Source organism: Coregonus lavaretus (genome assembly GCF_964263955.1).
Source record: "Coregonus lavaretus genome assembly, chromosome: 39".
Classification (NCBI taxonomy): Eukaryota; Metazoa; Chordata; class Actinopteri; order Salmoniformes; family Salmonidae; genus Coregonus; species Coregonus lavaretus.
This window is the reverse complement of record NC_140026.1, coordinates 21,405,183-21,427,084: the sequence shown is the minus strand read 5'-3', so window position 1 is coordinate 21,427,084 and position 21,902 is coordinate 21,405,183. Positions and strand designations below refer to the sequence as shown.

At 42.2% G+C, this 21,902-nt stretch overlaps 1 protein-coding gene across 1 annotated transcript in view; it reads left to right on the top strand.

Annotated features, from left to right (window-relative positions):
• Positions 1-6,759: 6,759 nt before the first annotated feature.
• Positions 6,760-21,902, top strand: part of LOC311113211 (solute carrier family 2, facilitated glucose transporter member 4-like) — a gene marked incomplete at both ends in the record, with an annotated part of 30,754 nt that continues 15,611 nt past the window's right edge. Inside the window, 2 exons of the mRNA XM_084156407.1 lie at positions 6,760-6,792; positions 16,472-16,567. Coding sequence (XP_084012533.1) covers positions 6,760-6,792; positions 16,472-16,567 — 129 coding nt within the window. The remainder of the gene's footprint in view (positions 6,793-16,471; positions 16,568-21,902) is intronic.

The window sequence follows — 21,902 nt, the reverse complement described above, 5'->3', positions numbered from 1 at the left end:
CCGGACGACTGTGTGATCACGCTCTCCATAGCCGATGTGAGTAAGACCTTTAAACAGGTCAACATTCTATGAGCATGCGCTGACCAACTGGCAAGTGTCTTCACTGACATTTTCAACCTCTCCCTGTCTGAGTCTGTAATACCAACATGTTTCAAGCAGACCACCATAGTCCCTGTGCCCAAGAACACTAAGGTAACCTGCCAAAATGACTACCGACCCGTAGCACTCACGTCTGTAGCCATGAAGTGCTTTGAAAGGCTGGTCATGGCTCACATCAACACCATTATCCCAGAACCCTAGACCCACTCCAATTTGCATACCGCCCCAACAGATCCACAGATGATGCAATCTCTATTGTGCTCCACACTGCCCTTTCACACCTGGACAAAAGGAACACGTATGTGAGAATGCTATTCATTGACTACAGTTCAGTGTTCAACACCATAGTGCCCTCAAAGCTCATCACTAAGCTAAGGACCCTGGGACTAAACACCTCCCTCTACAACTGGAGCCTGGACTTCCTGACGGGCCGCCCCCAGGTGGTAAGGGTAGGTAACAACACATCCGCCACGCTGATCCTCAACACGGGGGCCCCTCTGGGGTGCATGTTCAGTCCCCTCCTGTACTCCCTGTTCACTCATGACTGCATGGCCAGGCACAACTCCAACACCATCATTAAGTTTGCCGATGACACAACAGTGGTAGGCCTGATCACCAACAACGACGAGACAGCCTATAGGGAGGAGGTCAGAGACCTGGCCGTCTGGTGCCAGGACAACAACCTCTCCCTCAACGTGATCAAGACAAAGGAGATGATTGTGGACTACAGGAAAAGGAAGTGGACCGAGCACGGCCCCATTCTCATCGACGGGGCTGTAGTGGAGCAGGTTGAGAGCTTCAAGTTCCTTGGTGTCCACATCACCAACAAACTAACATGGTCCAAGCACACCAAGACAGTCGTGAAGAGAGCACGACAAAACCCCCTAAGGAGACTGAAAAGATTTGGCATGGGTCCTCAGATCCTCAAAATGCACCATCGAGAGCATCCTGACTGGTTGCATCACTGCCTGGTATGGCAACTGCTCGGCCTCCGACCGCAAGGCACTACAGATGGTAGTGCGTACGGCCCAGTACATCACTGGGGCCAAGCTTCCTGCCATCCAGGACCTCTATACCAGGCGGTGTCAGAGGAAGGCCCTAAAAATTGTCAAATACTCCAGCCAGCCTAGTCATAGACTGTTGTCTCTGCTACCGCACGGCATGCGGTACCAGAGCACCAAGTCTAGGTCCAAGAGGCTTCTAAACAGCTTCTACCCCCAAGCCATAAGACTCCTGAACATCTAATCAAATTGATACCCAGAATACACCTGTTGTATTCGGCGCATGTGACAAATAACATTTGATTTGGTTTGATGGAGTGTTGCATCAGATGACCTGGCCTCCACAATCCCCCGACTTCAACCCAATTGAGATGGTTTAGGATGAGTCGGATGACAGAGTGAAGGAAAAGCAGCCAACAAGTGCTCAGCATATGTGGGAACTCCTTCAAGACTGTTGGAAAAACATTCCAGGTGAAGCTGGTTGAGAGAATGCCAAGAGTGTGCAAAGCTGTCATCAAGGCAAAGGGTGGCTATTTGAAGATTCTCAAATATAAAATATATTTAGATTTGTTTAACACTTTTTTGATTACTACATGATTCCATATGTGTTCTTTCATAGTTTTGATGTCTTCACTATTATTCTACAATGTTGAAAATAGTACAAAATCAATAGAAACCCTTGAATGTGTAGATGTTCTAAAACTTTTGACCGGTAGTTTATTTGCCTGGATCCGGTACCTCTCGTGGCATGAAACATAATTTTCACTGTTTGCAATGGGAACATTTGAACAAAAGCGATCATAGTTAATTTGAGTGGCCGCCTCTGTAATTCTCCTGCCCCCTAAAAAAACGTAGCCTAATGTGAAAACGTAGGTTTTCAGCCCCCGCCTGATATTCTAAGAATTGATTGGGCTTGGGCCAGCCCGGGTTTATGATTTGCGCAACATTGTAGCCTAGAGACCAACTTGTGGCAGTTGATGTGGTGCGAGAGAGAAGCGTGCCTGTATCTCTCTCAGAACCAGAATCACTTTCTATTATCTCTTTCCCTCTCTCTGCTCTGATAGACATGAGCCTGCAACTACCATCTCTCCAGAGTTGTACTTCATCTTTTATTTCTTATAGAATCATAACCATGGGAAGGGTGCTGGTGGTGCTGCAGCACCCCTGATAAATTGAAATACATTTGCCAAAGTTATAGAATTACTGCCATATGTTCAGAAATAAATTAAATAATTCAGAATACTACACCAGGAATAGGCCTATACAGTGGGGAAAAAAGTATTTAGTCAGCCACCAATTGTGCAAGTTCTCCCACTTAAAAAGATGAGAGGCCTGTAATTTTCATCATAGGTACACGTCAACTATGACAGACAAAATGAGAAGAATTTTTTTCCCAGAAAATCACATTGTAGGATTTTTAATGAATTTATTTGCAAATTATGGTGGAAAATAAGTATTTGGTCAATAACAAAAGTTTCACAATACTTTGTTATATACCCTTTGTTGGCAATGACACAGGTCAAACGTTTTATGTAAGTCTTCACAAGGTTTTCACACACTGTTGCTGGTATTTTGGCCCATTCCTCCATGCAGATCTCCTCTAGAGCAGTGATGTTTTGGGGCTGTCGCTGGGCAACACGGACTTTCAACTCCCTCCAAAGATTTTCTATGGGGTTGAGATCTGGAGACTGGCTAGGCCACTCCAGGACCTTGAAATGCTTCTTACGAAGCCACTCCTTCGTTGCCCGGGCGGTGTGTTTGGGATCATTGTCATGCTGAAAGACCCAGCCACGTTTCATCTTCAATGCCCTTGCTGCTGGAAGGAGGTTTTCACTCAAAATCTCACGATACATGGCCGCATTCATTCTTTCCTGTACACGGATCAGTCGTCCTGGTCCCTTTGCAGAAAAACAGCCCCAAAGCATGATGTTTCCACCCCCATGCTTCACAGTAGGTATGGTGTTCTTTGGATGCAACTCAGCATTCTTTGTCCTCCAAACACGACGAGTTGAGTTTTTACCAAAAAATTCTATTTTGGTTTAATCTGACCATATGACATTCTCCCAATCTTCTTCTGGATCATCCAAATGCACTCTAGCAAACTTCAGACGGGCCTGGACATGTACTGGCTTAAGCATGGGGACACGTCTGGCACTGCAGGATTTGAGTCCCTGGCGGCGTAGTGTGTTACTGATGGTAGGCTTTGTTACTTTGGTCCCAGCTCTCTGCAGGTCATTCACTAGGTCCCCCCGTGTGGTTCTGGGATGTATACTCACTGTTCTTGTGATCATTTTGACCCCACGGGTGAGATCTTGCGTGGAGCCCCATATCGAGGGAGATTATCAGTGGTCTTGTATGTCTTCCATTTCCTAATAATTGCTCCCACAGTTGATTTATTCAAACCAAGCTGCTTACCTATTGCAGATTCAGTCTTCCCAGCCTGGTGCAGGTCTACAATTTTGTTTCTGGTGTCCTTTGACAGCTCTTTGGTCTTGGTCATAGTGGAGTTTGGAGTGTGACTGTTTGAGGTTGTGGACAGGTGTATTTTATACTGATAACAAGTTCAAACAGGTGCCATTAATACAGGTAACGAGTGGAGGACAGAGGAGCCTCTTAAAGAATAAGTTACAGGTCTGTGAGAGCCAGAAATCTTGCTTGTTTGTAGGTGACCAAATACTTATTTTCCACCATAATTTGCAAATAAATTCATTACAAATCCTACAATGTGATTTTCTTGATTTTTTTTCTCTCAATTTGTCTGTCATAGTTGACGTGTACCTATGATGAAAATTACAGGCCTCTCTCATCTTTTTAAGTGGGAAAACTTGCACAATTGGTGGCTGACTAAATACTTTTTTCCCCCACTGTAATTTAGCCACCGAGGATCAATAGCTTTTTTTTTTATAGCATAGCTTGGATTGTGTGTAGCCCAATCACAAGGCATTGCCTACAGCAGGGTTCTTCAATTCCGGTCCTGGAGGGCCGAAACACTTCTGTTTTTCATCCTCTCCTTCTAATCAGGGGCTAATTCAGACCTGGGACACCAGGTGAGTGCAATTAACTACCAGGTAGAAATAAAAAACAGAAATGTTTCGGCCCTCCAGGACCAGAATTGAAGAACCCTGGCCTACAGTCTGGACCATGTGGCAAATCTGTCAGTGAACAGCATACAGCCAAAACAGGCCTTTCGCAATATTTCAAAAACAATCATGGGATAGCACAGGTTGGAAAGCAAATGGCTCCTGCTGAAACAGAAAGACTTCTCTGTAGGTTACGAAAATATTTTATCAACTTCCAATTAGGCCTATTGAGTGAACAGCATTCTTTTTACAAACTAAACCGAGAGAGATAGGCTTTTGGCACGAGCACATCGGCCATCGCCGGTGAGTGAGCTGTGCACCATTGGGTTAGTCATTGATTAATTTTAGGACTATAATTTCCTCCTCATATTGTACAATATGTGTGTTTCAGCCACACACCTAGGCCTAGGCTATTGATGGATTCAAGACGAGGTCGTTTTTAATGATCTCACATTCTCAGTTTGTCAGTGTCAAAATAGCCTGACATTTAAATAATTTGTGCGGTATTAAAAAATATTCTGCTAAAGTCTCCAGTCATGTAAAATTACATAGAATTGCATGAAATGCGTTCATAAAAGGCCCAAAAAAATGTATGCAAGCGCATCTACTCTACTGCTCTAGTCTAGACCACTACGCAAATGCGATGTAATGCATACAATGCTTTAGAATGAAGGTGATTTTCCTGTACCTCAGAGCGCCCCAGGTCACCCCCCTCTCACGCTCACTTTTTGTTTCCGGCACCTCCCGATTTACACATTTTGCACTGATGTGTGTATGTGTCTGCATACTCCCCCTATATGTATGAAAATGTATGCACTCACTAACTGTAAGTCACTCTGGATAAGAGCGTCTGCTAAAATGACTAAAATGTAATAAAAAATAAAAAATTAAAAAAAACTATTGTATATATTTTCGACACTCACAACTTTCTCTTTGTTTGGGCTAGTTCAGCTGGTTTTAACAGGGATCACTGTGTATTATATATTGGTGTGTCTGTCCCTGCCTATAGCCCCATGCTGTGTGATCTGGTGCTTTGGAGGCCTTAAGCCACTGTTCTCCTGGTATAGAGTTTCTTCCTCATTTAGTGTGGGTCATACACATGACTCACTGGCCTGGGGCCCTGGCTTTGGAAGGTGGTGTCAGGTTCAGCCCCTCTTTCTCAATCTGTGCCTTAGATCAGAGTAGATAAAGGGAGAGAAGGAGGGATGAATGGAGGGAGGGGAGGGGTGAGGAGGGGAGGAAGGGAGAGTGGCATGAGATGGGGATGTGTTCACAGGGGGTGAGGGAGAGAGCAAGTTGGATTGAGAGATCTAGACCAGACATTTTTCCATTGTGTTTTTGGCAGGTCCTACATTGCCCCTCACCACCCCTACTGAGACACACCTCCTAATCCACACCTGCTTGCTGTCCCCAATTCCCCGGCTACTCCTAAGTCACCGACCCAAGTGGTATGTTCCGAATTTAGGGCCCACCTGTTGCCTTGGGAATATTTTTTTTTTTGTGGAATAGGGGAGGGTTTGTAGTGGATGGGGTGAGCTAGCTGCAGTGTACTGGTGGCGAGCATGATCCCTTTGGCATGTGTTCTAAAATAGCAAAGGAATTTATGACCGCAGAAAAGACAGACAATGGGAGCCAGTGCAATGCAGACAAGCCCCAGGCTGTCCAGAAGAAGTGTTGAGTCATAGGTCCAGATTGGTGGTGGTGGACATTGGCTTGAGTTCCATGATATCTCCAAAGGTACAGGCGTTCAGCCTTTGCAGGTCATTCCCTGCAGAGCAATGGCCTACAAATCTGGGCAGTTCCTTTCTATAGATTGACATTTTTCAGCCACTGTAGCCAGATATCAGTCTAATCAATAAAATTAAATATCCTCTTCAATTGCATGTCATCCAATTGTAACCATTATTTTTGGTGGTGCAAAAAGTCACATGATAAGGTTGAAGAAGAGTTAGGGAATACTTAAAAAGTAGACCAACTAGCTTATTGCACTTTTTATAGTGCTTTTAACAATTGCATGATCCATCACGATTGGTCCTTTTTCACATGCTTACATATGTCCAATGTTTAAGGACACTTATGGAATCTGAAAGGGCCACAGTGCAAACCTAGGAGTAACAGTGGCCGTTCTGTGTACAGATAACACTCCTCTTAACTTCAGCCAATGGTGAATAAGGTCAAGACAGCTTTCTGCTTTCATCTCGCCGCAAAAGACGACCTCTGTGACAGGCCTCCAAGAGTAGGGGACGGCTGAAACTCCTTCCCGTCACACCCTCCCTCTCTCATTTAGAAAATAGCAGGAGATGTGCGCCAATGCATTCTATCCAAGGTGATCCCCGACGCACCACAAACTTCAAAGCGAGGACACGCCGAGTTAAAACTTTAGAACTATTGCAATTTCGTCGCATTTCGCTTGTGTTTCCGTTCTTGTCTTGGATTTGACTTTACCGGTCAACATTTAATACAAGTGCCAGGCTTATTGTCCATATTCCAAGTGAGGTTTTTCACGTGGTGTCCACTTGGGAGTGCGGGAGCGGAACAACTGTCACGGACTGTAATTGGTGTCTCGCGCGGTCAAAGGCATGCCGCCTGGGTTTCAGCAACTTGGAGGGGAGGTATTGTCAACATTACTCGTTTTTATAAGAAGATATGAAATGTTTTCATGCGCACTAACAATGAGTAGCCTATGATGCATGGAGTAGAATTTACGCACAGGTTATAGCCTATTGACACCGATTTTCAGTAGCCTAGCCCATGTCTCTGCATGTATGATTGAAAATTAATATTTTGTTGTTTAAAACGTGTTTCTATAAAAGTATAAAAATCAATTCAATACATAAATTGTTTACATTTTATAATCCACGTTTTAGAGATCCATTATGAACTTTTACCATAGGCTAATTGATATCCACCCAGCTAAAAGTAGCCTCTTTATATATCTATTCGTTCTCATCCTCCTTTCACTTTCTTATCTCAGGTGAGGGATGTCTCTTCCACATCTGACGAAATGACTGGTTCATATGAACGCCTTTGAAAAATTGATGTCATCTGAGCAAATGGCGACTAGCCTATTACCACTTTGCAGCTGTGGAATGTTGATGTGATATGATCAAAACACAGACATAGCAACTGTTTGCCAGTGAAATATTAAATATTAAATTGTGTATTTCTTTCCCGAATGAAATTAAATGACGTTGTGCTATTACAATAATTATAACAATTGCTAGTCATACAGAGAACTGCTATTACAGAGCAATGTAGAGTTGGGCCAATGCGGTTTCTCCATTATGAGCATTTAAATGACACTACAACATTCTATAGCAGCCATGTTAGCTCCCCATAAATATTACATGGGGAATATTTAAATAATGCTATGTAACTGAATGTCTCAAATTAGAATATCACATTCTAAAAGTTGGCCTAACCCTCTAACATTCTACTTTCAGGAAGATCATCAAAACATAATGTCAACCCTTATTTTGGACATGTGAGCCCTTATTTGTCCTATAGTGACCTTGACCAGCAGAGACCTCCTTACAGGTCAGGGATGAGATTAACATGGGTTGGTAGGTCACCCAGTTCGTGTTCCATACCACAGATCATACTAAAAACAACACTATTAAACTAGTACATATATTCAAAAATAATATGAATCAGATAACTGCAGCATCTTTGTATTTTTCTTCCTGGTCATAGTTGGTGTCAAAATAGAAAAGATGAACATCAAGAAAATGCCCTTCGGAGAATTGAAGACAATGACTTAACATCAGCCCATTTTTCTTTCCCAATATGTTCTACATATGTAGGCTACAGTTGAAATGTTGTAAAGCCCATTCTGTGAAGTGAAATGTAGTGTGACACTTAGGTTCTTTTTTTTGTACAATGTGGGTCTCTCGATCACACACAAAAAACGGAAAGGGTCTGGATGACCTCTACTAAACACTAGATTCAGGGATGTGTGAAGCGCCACAGGGATGTCAGGCAACAGAGCCAAAAGGTGTGGACAAAGCGGTTTTATTGTCACCTGTGTGGCACTCCATTTCACTTTGGTACTTCTACAACAGGGTGTGTGGTTTCTAGGAGGATAGGGAAATGGACATCTAAATTAACCATGAAAAGTTCAACACAAGGAAATTAGGCATATATAAATAATTGCACACTACTGTATCACACAAGTTAAACTAAATAATGTTCTCAATTGCACACTATAAAGATAAAACATGCATAATATTGCAGTGCCTGAATCACATAATAAACATTATGGTTAAATAGTAAGCAGGCCCAGGTAGGGCCTCAAACTAGCATTAGCCAGGTATGCTATAAGACTAGGATCAAGCACTGGGCCTGGAAATGACCGACATGTGGGAAAGGCACTGTCATTGTAGCATACAATTATACCAGTAAAATATGCACTAAATCTGCACAATAAGGGCCTAAATGTGAGACAAAGGCATGAGACTGAACAGCCCCCATGTAGTCATATCATTATGATTTGCGGTGGGTTACAAACATTTAGCAGGGTAGGCAGGTCATGCTAACAAACATTTAGCAGGCTAGGCTGGTCACGCTAACAAACATTTAGTAGGCTAGGCAGGTCAGGCTACGCAGGTCATGTTAACAAACATTTAGCAGGCTAGGCAGGTCATGCTAACAAACATTTAGCAGGCTAAGCAGTTCATGCTAACAAATGAATAGCCTAGCAAACAAAGGCACATAAATGAGTCCAAACATCAATCCCTGCAAACAGACTTTACTATCAACTCTCAAATATGGCTACTTACATTATTTTACACAGCAAACACTTATTTATTGCTAGCTTTCCTTCTTCTTCTGTGGGTTTTATGGTGGACTACAACCCAAAAAGGTGTATTGCCGCCATCAACTGGACAGGTTGAAACCAAAACAAGGTAAAAAGAAAGTCCATACGTGATAGGGAAACAACCTTAATCCACCAAATAAAAATAGTACATTGACAAAACAAAACTCCCCCTTCTTCCTTCTTTCAATTCTCAATATCTCCCTTCTCAGGCTCTAGGGCCTGAAAGGGTGGTACGGCTTGTGACAATATTCCATGTAACTCCTTCGCCGAGAAATCTTTCAGCCCCAGGAACCGCTCCATCGCTTCCACAATGATTAATATCTTCCTGGACCTTCTCTCCACCTTGGCAGTGCCATTTTTACCATAGCTATAAAGGCCACAATGTCCACCTTCTTAACTTTTAATATGTCAGGATCCTGCTGGCGAAAGGCAACCCCTGCAGCCTGCAGTGAAGGCCTATCCACCACCATGGACTCTTCAAGTGCCCCATTCAAACCCTCAACCCTTTTAACAGCTGCTGCATATGATATGCTCTGGATAGCCCTGACTTTGGCCACCTCATTCTCTTTCACCCTTGTGGGGCATTCGAATGACGTGGCTTCATGCTTCCCACCACAATTGCAACATGTCACATTTCCATCACTTTTGTAACACATAATGATATTTTCCACAACTTGGACATCTCGGCTTCTCCCTTCTGCAAACACTTGAAACATGACCAAAAGCTTTACAATGATCACACTGCATAGTTCTTGGGATAAATGCTCTGACTCTGTAGTTAATATACCCTAACTGCACTTGAGTAGGGAGAGACTCCATATCAAAAAACAAAAGAACAGATAGACTTCACTTTTTCTTTATTCACCACACGATTCATCCGGCGTGCATCAATCACTCCAGGAATATTTTTAACTCTTCAACATCTACTTCCCACCAGACTCCAGATATAACCCCCTTGAGGGGTGCCCTGTTCCTAAGAGACACACACGACACTTCAAACTTATCACATCGGGTGAGACGCAACACACGTTTCTTCTGATCCTCAGAAGCACAACAAATCCAAACCAGCCCGCCTCTCATGATCCTCACAGCCTTCTACCCAGCACTCTCTCCACCAGTTTGGATATCTCAAATGGATTCCTCAAGATAGGTAATTAGATCAGCTGCTCCTCATTTACAAACCGTACTCCTACAAGATACGAAGTGACATTCTCATCGCTGTACTCTACTGTGCTTCATTTTCCATTCTTTTGGACAATATTCTAATTCCTCTTGATTCTACCACCATTAGATTCAGAAACTTCCACCATCTTTTTTCCGTCTGACCTATTGCTAGCTTTGCTCCCATGTGTCCATTTCCCTCGCTTTATCAGATTAGCCACGCCCAGTATGCGGGCACCAGCAAGGTAATTAGAGGACACACGGGAGAAGCGATTGGTTCGTTGGCAGGTCAATCATGGTCTGTAAGGGCCTTTTTAACACACACACACAAACACAAACACACAAACACACACAGTTGCGGAAAAAGTACCCAATTGTCATACTTGAGTAAAAGTAAAGATACCTTAATAGAAAATGACTCAAGTAAAAATCAAAAGTTACCCAGTAAAATACTACTTGAGTAAAAGTCTAAAAGTATTTGGTTTTAAATGTACTTAAGTATCAAAAGTAAATGGAATTGCTAAAACATACTTAAGTATGAATCATTTCAAATTCCTTATATTAAGCAAACTAGACGGCATAATTTCCTTGTTTTATTTTATTTACGGATAGGCAGGGCCACACTCCAACACTCAGACATAATTTACAAACTAAGCATTTGTGTTGTGAGAGTCCGCCAGATCAGAGGCAGTAGGGATGACCACATTTTCTCTCTTGATAAGTGTGTGAATTGTACCATTTTCCTGTCCTGCTAAGCATTTGAAATGTAACAAGTACTTTAGGGTGTCAGGGAAAATATATTGGAGTAAAAAGTACATATTTTCTTTAGGAATGTAGTGGAGTAAAAGTAAAAGTTGTCAAAAATATAAGAAGTAAAGTAAAGTACAGATACATCAAAAAACTACTTAAATAGTACTTAAGTATTTTTACTTAGTTACTTTACACCACTGGGCACACTCACATAGAGTTGAAGTCGGAAGTTTACATACACCTTAGCCAAATACATTTAAACTCAGTTTTTCACAATTCCTGACATTTAATCCTAGTAAAACTTCCCTGTCTTAGGTCAGTTAGGATCACAACTTTATTTTAAGAATGTTAAATGTCAGAATAATAGTAGAGCGAATGATTTATTTAAGCTTTTATTTCTTTCATCACATTCCCAGTGGGTCAGAAGTTTACATACACTCAATTAGTATTTGGTAGCATTGCCTTTAAATTGTTTAACTTGGGTCAAACGTTTTGGGTAGCTTTCCACAAGCTTCCCACAATAAGTTGGTGAATTTTGGCCCATTCCTCCTGACAGAGCTGATGTAACCGAATCAGGTTTGTAGGCCTCCTTGCTCGCACACGCTTTTTCAGTTCTGCCCACAAATTTTCTATAGGATTGAGGTCAGGGCTTTGTGATGGCCACGCCAATACCTTGACTTTGTTGTCCTTAAGCCATTTTGCCACAACTTTGGAAGTATGCTTGGGGTCATTGGAAGACCCATTTGCGACCAAGCTTTAACTTCCTGACTGATGTCTTGAGATGTTGCTTCAATATATCCACATAATTTTCCTTCCTCATGATGCCATCTATTTTGTGAAGTGCACCAGTCCCTCCTGCAGCAAAGCACCCCCACAGCATGATGCTGCCACCCCCGTGCTTCACTGTTGGGATGGTGTTCTTCGGCTTGCAAGGCACCCCCTTTTTCCTCCAAACATAATGATGGTCATTATGGCCAAACAGTTATATTTTTGTTTCATCAGACCAGAGGACATGTGCAGTTGCAAACCGTAGTCTGGCAGTGGCTTTATGTCGATATAGGACTCGTTTTACTGTGGATATAGATACTTTTGTACCTGTTTCCTCCAGCATCTTCACAAGGTCCTGTGCTGTTGTTCTGGGATTGATTTGCACTTTTCGCACCAAAGTATGTTAATCTCTAGGAGACAGAACGCGTCTCCTTCCTGAGCGGTATGACGGCTGCGTGGTCCCATGGTGTTTATACTTGCATACTATTGTTTGTACAGATGAACATGGTACCTTCAGGCGTTTGGAAATTGCTCCCAAGGATGAACCAGACTTGTGGAGGTCTACAATTTCTTTTCTGAGGTCTTGGCTGATTTCTTTGGATTTTCCCATGATGTCAAGCAAAGAGGCACAGAGTTTGAAGTTAGGCCTTGAAATACATCCATAGGTACACCTCCAATTGACTCAAATGATGTCAATTAGCCTATCAGAAGCTTCTAAAGCCATTACATCATTTTCTGGAATTTTCCAAGCTGTTTAAAGGCACAGTCAAGTTAGTGTATGTAAACTTCTGACCCACTGGAATTGTGATACAGTGAATTATAAGTGAAATAATCTGTCTGTAAACAATTGTTGGAAAAATGACTTGTGTCATGCACAAAGTAGATGTCCTAACCGACTTGCCAAAACTATAGTTTGTTAACAAGACATTTGTGGAGTGGTTGAAAAATGAGTTTTAATGACTCCAACCTAAGTGTATGTAAACTTCCGACTTCAACTGTTTTGCTTTTATGTTGACTAAACACACCCTATATGGGTACTCAACACTGCAAGGTCATCATGTCACAGCAACACAGACAGACACACCTCCGACACAAACTCAACCAGGTGTAGGATTCTTATGTAATATGCACACACATTGGGATATTTATTAATGAACCATTATACCATGTTTCAGAATAGCATAGAATAGAATATTGTAGAATATAATTATGTCCTCCGAGGGGAAATGCTTTGCACAGTCTTGTATAGTTTAAATAAAACATAACAGTGAACACCATGTATATGTTTTTATTAATAACATAACATATTGATAAAAAATTTGGAGAAGAAAACTGTCAACCCTATCTAGTTATTATTGGATAAGAATTAAGTAACGGTGCATTACAGCCCATGTTTAACTATTGTGAACTCAGTGGTATGTTGTGAAGGCTGCTGGAGCCAGTCCTGTATTGAAGGTAAACAGATGTAAGCAGTAGAAAAGCCTGGTCAGTCTCTCCCAGAACCCCTAGCTGTCAGTCACCATGGCAACAGGTGCCTGTGGGCTGATGGGAAGTTAAAACGAAAATATACTATATATATATATATATATATATATATATATATATATATATATATATATATATATATATATATATATATATATATATATATAGTATACAGTGGGGGAAAAAAGTATTTAGTCAGCCACCAATTGTGCAAGTTCTCCCACTTAAAAAGATGAGAGAGGCCTGTAATTTCCATCATAGGTACACATCAACTATGACAGACAAAATGAGGAAAAAACATCCAGAAAATCACATTGTAGGATTTTTAATGAATTTATTTGCAAATTATGGTGGAAAATAAGTATTTGGTCAATAACAAAAGTTTCTCAATACTTTGGTATATACACGTTGTTGGCAATGACACAGGTCAAACGTTTTCTGTAAGTCTTCACAAGGTTTTCACACACTGTTGCTGGTATTTTGGCCCATTCCTCCATGCAGTTCTGCTCTAGAGCAGTGATGTTTTGGGGCTATCGCTGGGCAACACAGACTTTCAACTCCCTCCAAAGATTTTCTATGGGGTTGAGATCTGGAGACTGGCTAGGCCACTCCAGGACCTTGAAATGCTTCTTACGAAGCCACTCCTTCGTTGCCCGGGCGGTGTGTTTGGGATCATTGTCATGCTGAAAGACCCAGCCACGTTTCATCTTCAATGCCCTTGCTGATGGAAGGAGGTTTTCACTCAAAATCTCACGATACATGGCCCCATTCATTCTTTCCTTTACACGGATCAGTCGTCCTGGTCCCTTTGCAGAAAAACAGCCCCAAAGCATGATGTTTCCACCCCCATGCTTCACAGTAGGTATGGTGTTCTTTGGATGCAACTCAGCATTCTTTGTCCTCCAAACACGACGAGTTGAGTTTTTACCAAAAAGTTCTATTTTGGTTTCATCTGACCATATGACATTCTCCCAATCCTCTTCTGGATCATCCAAATGCACTCTAGCAAACTTCAGACGGGCCTGGACATTTTTTTACATTTACATTTACATTTTAGTCATTTAGCAGACGCTCTTATCCAGAGCGACTTACAGTTAGCACATACATTATTTTATCGAACCCACAACCCTGGCGTTGCAAACGCCATGCTCTACCAACTGAGCTACATCCCCTGCCGGCCATTCCCTCCCCTACCCTGGACGACGCTGGGCCAATTGTGCGCCGCCCCATGGGTCTCCCGGTTGCGGCCGGCTACGACAGAGCCTGGATTCGAACCAGGATCTCTAGTGGCACAGCTAGCACTGCGATGCAGTGCCTTAGACCATGTACATGTACTGGCTTAAGCAAGGGGACACGTCTGGCACTGCAGGATTTGAGTCCCTGGCGGCGTAGTGTGTTACTGATGGTAGGCTTTGTTACTTTGGTCCCAGCTCTCTGCAGGTCATTCACTAGGTCCCCCCGTGTGGTTCTGGGATTTTTGCTCACCGTTCTTGTGATCATTTTGACCCCACAGGGTGAGATCTTGCGTGGAGCCCCAGATCGAGGGAGATTATCAGTGGTCTTGTATGTCTTCCATTTCCTAATAATTGCTCCCACAGTTGATTTCTTCAAACCAAGCTGCTTACCTATTGCAGATTCAGTCTTCCCAGCCTAGTGCAGGTCTACAATTTTGTTTCTGGTGTCCTTTGACAGCTCTTTGGTCTTGGCCATAGTGGAGTTTGGAGTGTGACTGTTTGAGGTTGTGGACAGGTGTCTTTTATACTGATAACAAGTTCAAACAGGTGCCATTAATACAGGTAACGAGTGGAGGACAGAGGAGCCTCTTAAAGAAGAAGTTACAGGTCTGTGAGAGCCAGAAATCTTGCTTGTTTGTAGGTGACCAAATACTTATTTTCCACCATAATTTGCAAATAAATTCATTAAAAATCCTACAATGTGATTTTCTGGATTTTTTTCTTCTCAATTTGTCTGTCATAGTTGACGTGTACCTATGATGAAAATTACAGGCCTCTCTCATCTTTTTAAGTGGGAGAACTTGCACAATTGGTGGCTGACTAAATACTTTTTTCCCCCACTGTATATATGTATATTGTCATCTTCAACCTAGACGGGAACTAGGATGGAACTCAGCATCCAGTCACCCAATCACACGATACACAGTTAAGTCCTGGACACAGCTAGAAAGATCCTTTCTCATTAGTATCAAATCAAATCAAATCAAATTTTATTGGTCACATGCGCCGAATACAACAGGTGCAGACATTACAGTGAAATGCTTACTTACAGCCCTTAACCAACAGTGCATTTATTTTAAACAAAAAAAGTAAGAATAAAACAACAACAAAACAAAGTGTTGAGAAAAAAAGAGCAGAAGTAAAATAAAGTGACAGTAGGGAGGCTATATATACAGTAAAATAAAGTGACAGTAGGGAGGCTATATATACAGGGGGGTACCGTTGCAGAGTCAATGTGCGGGGGCACCGGCTAGTTGAGGTAGTTGAGGTAATATGTACATGTGGGTAGAGTTAAAGTGACTATGCATAAGTACTTAACAGAGTAGCAGCAGCGTAAAAAGGATGGGGTGGGGGGGCAGTGCAAATAGTCTGGGTAGCCATGATTAGCTGTTCAGGAGTCTTATGGCTTGGGGGTAGAAGCTGTTGAGAAGTCTTTTGGACCTAGACTTGGCACTCCGGTACCGCTTGCCGTGCGGCAGCAGAGAGAACAGTCTATGACTAGGGTGGCTGGAGTCTTTGACAATTTTGAGCGCCTTCCTCTGACACCGCCTGGTATAGAGGTCCTGGATGGCAGGGAGCTTTGCCTGGACACAGCTAGAAAGATCCTTTCTCATTAGTATCACAGTTAAGTCCTGGACACAGCTAGAAAGATCCTTTCTCATTAGTATCACAGTTATAAATAGTGGATATTAGAGAGGCTGTTGCGTGTGTGTCTGGGGGGGTTAGGGGTCTTTGTGTGTGTTTGCGTGTAGTCGTGGCCTTTGCTAAGACAGGAGAGTCCCAAAATATAGAAGCTTATTAAAAGTCTACACACCATGGTCATCTTACAACAGGAGTTTCGTCATTGTTTGTGTATATGGACATGACATTAGTTTGTTTTTGCAACAAACCATGCCTTTCTAGGTTGTCCATCCTCTCTATATCCCTCTCTAATGGGCACAATCCCACAGTTCTTGTTTCTCTTTACGAACAACCAGAGACATATATTTAAATCTAAATATATGGCTCTGCAAACAACCACACAATTTCACCATGATAACAGAGGTGTTGTCTTCCTCTTGTGTGTGTCCACTACAGACAGTGACTGGAACCCTTGCTCTCTCAGTGTTCACTGCTGTATTGGGCTCCTTTCAGTTTGGATACAATATTGGCGTCATCAATGCACCTCAGAAGGTAAGACCAACTTGCAATTGCATTAAAGGGGAATTCCACCACTTTTTATCCTCATATTTATTATCTCCAGCACCATACTAGTTTTCCCTTTAACCAGTGCCATAGATATACAGATTCTGGCAAACTCAGGCCCACTTTGACACCAAAAGTTACAGTACATTCAAGACCATTCAATTCTAATAGAATCCCAATTAGAATGTTGTCAGGGGATATGTTTGGTGTCAACATGGAAGACAGTTGGCTAAGCTCTTTCTACTGGAGTCTGTGGCTCCTGCATGAACTACCCAGCTAGAACATAATGTTCTGAGAACCATATATTTCTTAGAGCTTGGTTGTCCTATGGTGTTTTTGAATACAACCTTCCTTCAACTTTCTGGGAATGGTGCATGATAGTCGCTTGGCTTTGGAACATTCTCAGCACATTTAAGGAACTTAACAAAAAAAACTTACTTTTTTGGTATTTCATTACTTTAACAGAATGTTTCCTAAAAGTTCAAACATGGTTATATTTAATTTCAATTTTGGTAATGTTCTAGAAATGTTCTCCAACTGGTTTGACATTGGGAATGTTCTCAAATAGTTCAGAGAACGTTAAGAAACAACGTTCTTCTGTGGGAATTTCAGTACTTCAGCATAATGTTTCCTACAAGTTTCCTCATAGTTCTATTTAAAGTCATGTTCTCAAATTGTTCCAAGAACGTTAAGAAACAACATTCTTCTGTGAGAATTTCAGTACTTCAGAATAGCGTTTCCTACAGGTTTCCTCATGGTTCTATTTAATGTCATGTTCTCAAATTGTTCCAAGAACAATAAGAATATGTTCAATCAAAACCACAAGAAAACTTCAGTAACGTTGAGAGAACGTTCTAAGAATGTTATTTAAAATCATATACATTCCGTTCTCAGCATCAACAAAACTCTTGTTGTCCTCTATCTTGTTAAGTGTGTTCAGGTGTGTTGGCCACACCCACTAATTGGCAAAACCTGATCTTAATGAGTGCTTGTTTCCTATGAAATGGTCTCTGTTTTAATAGACTAAAATGAACAGCTTTGTATGTGTACAAAAACATGCTATGCTAGGTCCATCCTGGTGGCGCAGTGGACTAATTCTATGGCTAGAGAACAGAAGATTATAAATTTGAATCTCATTGATGCCATGTCACAGTAAAAAAGAAATGTGTTTGCATGATTTAATGCCTAAGGAAATACATTTCCATGTGTCCTGTCTGTGCTTGGAGTTCAAAATGGTTAACCCAAAATAAGCTAGCAATGTTATTACAGGTCTTATTGAAACATTCAGTGAAAGTTAAGGAAGTTATTCAAAAACCTCCAAATAGCTTATCATTTCCATTCTCAGAGCGTTAATAAAACCTCACAGGAAGACTTAAGGAACCAGAGTAAAACGTTTTCAGATCCTCCCTGCAACCTAAAAATAAATGTTCCCAGAACAGGCTAAATGTTAATTTCTGTTCTCAGAACGTTTAAAAAATGTTCAATTTTACCGGTCAGGAAACATATGGCTTCGTTACCACAACCAATGTGAAACCAAAAAACATACGTTACTCAACTTCCAACTAACCAAATGTGCTAGCTGAGTAATGTTACCTGAAATGTAGCTAGTTACTTTAAATGAATGAGCCAGAACCATGGCCCTCAACCAATAGCTGACCTAATTGTTACACATTTCAAAACCAGGTGAGAAGGTTAAGCGTCTCAACAACATTTCAATGTTCCATCTCACGTTTAGTTGAACATGCTGATGGCTGTAAATATACCTGTGGCAGGTTTTAAGTATTTGAAGGATTTTAGCGATGTAGAGTCTGAGAGGGGCACGTGAAGGAATAAAGTGAGTTGACATTTACACAGATGTCCCCTGAATTCCACCCTGCTAAGCCTGGTCTCATTGTTTCATCTGATAAAGGGCAGTGCCTGGTCTGAGAACAGCTCTCTGTGCACTCTAAGTGAGTTATCACATAGAGAAGGCATTTAAGAGCTGATCTGGGAATTAATACCTTTAGGATGACTAAAACATGCCTACTGTTGCCATGGCGCCATGAGGTCAAAATATTGAAATATTGTTCATTTATTTGACCGAGACCCTCGCCGACAGAAAGAAGCATCAATCTCAGATAAAGAATCAGAGCGAGCGAAACAGCGCCCCTCTGTCTCAGTATGTGTAGACCATGTATCTGATGCTGTCTGGAGAAAAAGGAGTTTGGCATGTCATACTTTTTCTGGCCAGACAGCATCAGATACATGGTCTACAAACAGTGCATTCGGAAAGTATTCAGACCCCTTTCCTTTTTCCACATTTTGTTACGTTACAGCCTTATTCTAAAATTGTTTTGTTTTTTCAATCATCACTCTACACACAATACCCGATAATGAGAAAGCGAAAACATGTTTTTAGAAATGTATTTTTTTTTAAAAACTGAAATACCTTATTTATGTAAGTATTCATATCCTTTGCTAAGAAACTCAAACTTGAGCTCAGGCGCATCCTGTCTCCATTGATCATTCTTGATGTTTCTACAACTTGATTGGAGTCCACCTGTGGTAAATTCAATTGGATGGACATGATTTGGAAAGGCACACACACCTGTCTATTAAGATCCCACAGTTGACAGTGCATGTCAGAGCAAAAACCAAGCCATGAGGTCGAAGGAATTGTCCGTAGAGCTCCGAGACAGGATTGTGTCGAGGCACAGATCTGGGAAAGGGTACCAAAAAATGTCTGCAGCATTGAAGGTCCCCATGAACACAGTGGCCTCCATCATTCTTAAATGGAAGAAGTTTGGAACCACCAAGACTCTTCCTAGAGCTGGACGCCCGGCCAAACTGAGCAATCGGGGGAGAAGGGCCTTGGTCAGGGAGGTGACCAAAAACCCGATGGTCACACTGACAGAGCTCCAGAGTTCCTCTGTGGAGATGGGAGAACCTTCCAGAAGGACAAACATCTCTGCAGCACTCCACCAATCAGGCCTTTATGGTAGAGTGGCCAGACTGAAGCCACTCCTCAGTAAATGGCACGACAGCCCGCTAGGCGTTTGCCAAAAGGCACCTAAAGGACTCTCAGACCATGAGAAACAAGATTCTCTGGTCTTATGAAACCAAGCTTGAACTCTTTGGCCTGAATGCCAAGCGTCACTTCTGGATGAAACCTGGCACCATCCCTACGGTGAAGCATGGTGGTGCTGTGGGGATGTTTTTCAGCGGCAGGGACTGGGAGACTAGTCAGGATCGAGGGAAAGATGAACGGAGCAAAGTACAGAGAGATCCTTGATGAAAACCTGCTCCAAAGCGCTCAGGACCTCAGACTAGGCTGAAGGTTCACCTTCCAACAGCACAATGACCCTAAGCACAAACCCAAGACAACGCAGGAGTGGCTTCGAGACAAGTCACTGAATGTCTTTGATTGGCCCAGCCAGAGCCCAGACTTGAACCCGATCGAACATCTTTGGAGAGACCTGAAAACAGCTGTGTAGCGACGCTCCCCATCCAACCTGACAGAGCTTGAGAGGAGCTGCAGAGAAGAATGGGAGAAACGCCCCAAATACAGGTGTGCCAAGCTTGTAGCGTCATACCCAAGAAGACTCGAGGCTGTAATCACTGCCTAAGGTGCGTTTGGGACAACGACTCGTATTGTTAGGACGGAGACCTGAGCATCTCGTCATTATATACAGATCTCTGGTTTCAGCCACTTAAGAATTACACTGAACAAAAATATAAACGCAACATGTAAAGTGTTGGTCCCATGTTTCATGAGCTGAAATAAAATATCCCAGAAATGTTCCATATGCACGAAAAGCATATTTTTCAAAAAATGTAGGCACAAATTTGTTTACATCCCTGTTAGTGAGCATTTCTCCTTTGCCAAGATAATACAGTGGCTTGCAAAATTATTCACCCCCCTTGGCATTTGTCCTATTTTGTTGCCTTACAACCTGGAATTTGGGGGGTTGTATCATTTGATGTACACAACATGCCTACCACTGAAGATGCAAAATATTTGTTATTGTGAAACAAACAAGAAATAAGACAAAAAAACAGAAAACTTGAGCGTGCATGGATTTAATGGTGCACCTTGGGATGTTTCTGATATTTTTTTATAACCCAACCCTGATCTGTACTTCTCCACAACTTTCTCCCTGACCTGTTTGGAGAGCTCCTTGGTCTTCATGGTGCCGCTTGCTTGGTGGTGCCCCTTGCTTAGTGGTGTTGCAGACTCTGGGGCCTTTCAGAACAGGTGTATATATACTGAGATCATGTGACAGATCATGTGACACTTAGATTGCACACAGGTGGACTTTATTTAACTAATTATGTGGCTTATGAAGGTAATTGGTTGCACCAGATCTTATTTAGGGGCTTCATAGCAAAGGGGGTGAATACATATGCACACACCACTTTTCCGTTATTAATTTTTTAGAATTTTTTTAGACAAGTTATTTATTTATTTTCACTTCACCAATTTGGACTATTTTGTATGTGTCCATTGCATGAAATCCAAATAAAAATCAATTTAAATTACAGGTTGTAATGCAACAAAATAGGAAAAACGCCAAGGGGGATGAATACTTTTGCAAGGCACTGTACATCCTCCTGACAGGTGTGGCATATCAAGAAGCTGATTAAACAGCATGATCATTACACAGGTGCACTTTGTGCTGGGGACAATAAAAGGCCACTCTAAAATGTGCAGTTTTGTCACACAACACAATGCCACAGATCTCTCAAGTTTTGAGGGAGAATGCAATTGGCATGCTGACTGCAGGAATGTCCACCAGAGCTGTTGCCAGATAATTGAATGTTCATTTCTTTACCATAAGCTGCGTCCAATGTCGTTTTAGAGAATTTGGCAGTACGTCCAACCGGCCTCACAACTGCAGACCACGTGTAACCACGCCAGCCCAGGACCTCCACATCCGGCTTCTTCATCTGCGGGATCGTCTGAGACCAGCCACCCGGACAGCTGATGAAACTGTGGGGTTGTCCTCACCAGGGTCTTGACCTGACTGCAGTTTGGCGTCGTAACTGACTTCAGTGGGCAAATACTCACTTTCGATGGCCAGTGGCACGCTGGAGAAGTGAATTCCGGTTTCAACTGTACCGGGCAGATTGCAGACAGCGTGTATGGCATCCTGTGGGTGAGCGGTTTGCTACAACAGGAGGTCCCGTGAAAAAAAACTCCCCGCCTATAGAAATCAATTGCCCATCCAACTGATTAATTAAAGTTATGTTAGGATATATCAGTTATCCTGTTAGTGCTTTTGTGCCAAATCCACTGTGTTGTTTCAGGTGCAACGTTGATGGTCATGTCAGTGTGTAGGAAGGA